General features: G+C 45.1%; 1 protein-coding gene across 1 annotated transcript in view; it reads right to left on the reverse strand.

Annotated features, from left to right (window-relative positions):
- LOC105457035 overlaps window positions 1-1,306 on the reverse strand; it is a 9,062-nt gene extending 7,756 nt beyond the window's left edge. Inside the window, exons 1-3 of the mRNA XM_011701449.1 lie at window positions 1,158-1,306; window positions 995-1,083; window positions 242-858 (exon numbers count right to left, since the gene is read on the reverse strand). Coding sequence (XP_011699751.1) covers window positions 242-858; window positions 995-1,013 — 636 coding nt within the window. The 5' untranslated portion in view covers window positions 1,014-1,083; window positions 1,158-1,306. The remainder of the gene's footprint in view (window positions 1-241; window positions 859-994; window positions 1,084-1,157) is intronic.
- Window positions 1,307-1,687: the final 381 nt, after the last annotated feature.

Genomic DNA, 1,687 nt, shown 5'->3' on the forward strand with positions numbered 1-1,687 from the left:
TAAAAATAAACGTTATATATATGTATATCTTTCAAGCATCTATATAAAACATAAATTGAATTAAGAGAAACAAATATTAATGTTACGTAAAATAAATGTTAAAACATAAATGTTAAAAATTTTATAATTGAAAAAAATATAAATGTAATGTAAAATAAATGTAAAAACGTAATTGTTAAAATTTTTCAATTCTGAATATTTATTATTTTCTCAACAAATTTGTAACTATTATTGAACTTACTTTTTGTATAAATTGCCCTTCCGGTTGCGGCATTGCTGCCGTTTTCCTTGCGTGATGCGACGACGACGATGACCTTGTCGTTCTTTCATAGGATGATGGAAACTCCTCCTCTGACCTTCTGGCGTAACGCGACGGCGACAACGTTACCATTTTCGTCTTCCTTGCGTAATGCGACGATGGCGGAGACGGCGACGTTAACGTCAATGTTGTCCTTGCGTAATGCGACGAAGGTAACGGTGGTGGCGGCGACGGCGACCTTACCGTCGTGTTCCTTGCGTAATGCGACGAAGGTAACGGTGGTGGCGGCGACGGCGACCTTACCGTCGTGTTCCTTGCGTAATGCGACGAAGGTAACGGTGGTGGTAACGACGACATTGCTGTCGTTTTTTCATAAGGCGGTTGATGCGAAGAAAGCGGTGGTAATGGCAATGGCGGCGGCGGCGTCGGCGATGACGATGCCGCCGTAATCACTTTCTTTTGAGGCGGTTGGTGCGAAGGTAGCGATGGTAACGGCGACGGCGATGACATCGCCGCCGCCGTCGCCGCCGTCCTTACGTGGCACGAAGAAGACGGCGACGACAATGCCGTCGTCGTTGGTGTATTACCCTCACTTTTTGCTGAAACAGATGAAAAGAACATTGAGTATATATATAACACCAATGCGTATACCGTGAAACTTTTATTACGGTATTTATACATTGGTAATAAATCCTTTAGGTATCAGTTTAATATTCAATAATATTGTACACTTACTTTTCCTTGGCCTTGGCATGGCTTGAAGCACGCCAAGCACGTGTATCCGACGAATGAGGAACGAGATCGGCGACCGGCAAGCGACGAGGCTATGCAAATATAGAATGTACTGAGTATCGTATAGGCAAAATGCGCGCCCGCAGTAGTGTAAGATGTAACTTACTTATATCTTATATAATTATATCTCTCTACTGTGGGCGAGCGTCTTGCGTATATGATGCTCAGTCCATTCTATATGCTGGACACATACACTCACACACACGTTCACACACTAAATCAGGGCTTGGGCTCGCAACGCCGGGCACTAGACTTCAACTGATTTTCGAGCGCTCAGTGCCGCTGTTCCCCTTACCTCACCGCTCCGCGCGGAAGTCCAAGTGCCGGAATTCGGCACCATCCGGCACTTGGTCGTGCGCGGAGCGGTGGGGTAAGGGGAACAGCGGCGCGCGAAAAGCGGCTGAATAGCGCGTGCCGAGCCCTGAAAGCATGATTCGTATAAACGACGCTGACAGGCACCTTCGAGTGGTAGGAAGCATAGACTGACAGATATACCATCTGCCTTCTTCTCTTTCGAGCTATGGCTATGCTATATGATTTCGATGATCTCGATTTGCCGAGTTGACGATGCGACGCACGATGTTGTTATTCTTTTCGTACCTTTATAAAATTATAGTGATAAATGTTATATATATA

This window comes from Wasmannia auropunctata, unplaced genomic scaffold (genome assembly GCF_000956235.1).
Source record: "Wasmannia auropunctata unplaced genomic scaffold, wasmannia.A_1.0 LD336106.1, whole genome shotgun sequence".
In the NCBI taxonomy this organism is placed as follows: Eukaryota; Metazoa; Arthropoda; class Insecta; order Hymenoptera; family Formicidae; genus Wasmannia; species Wasmannia auropunctata.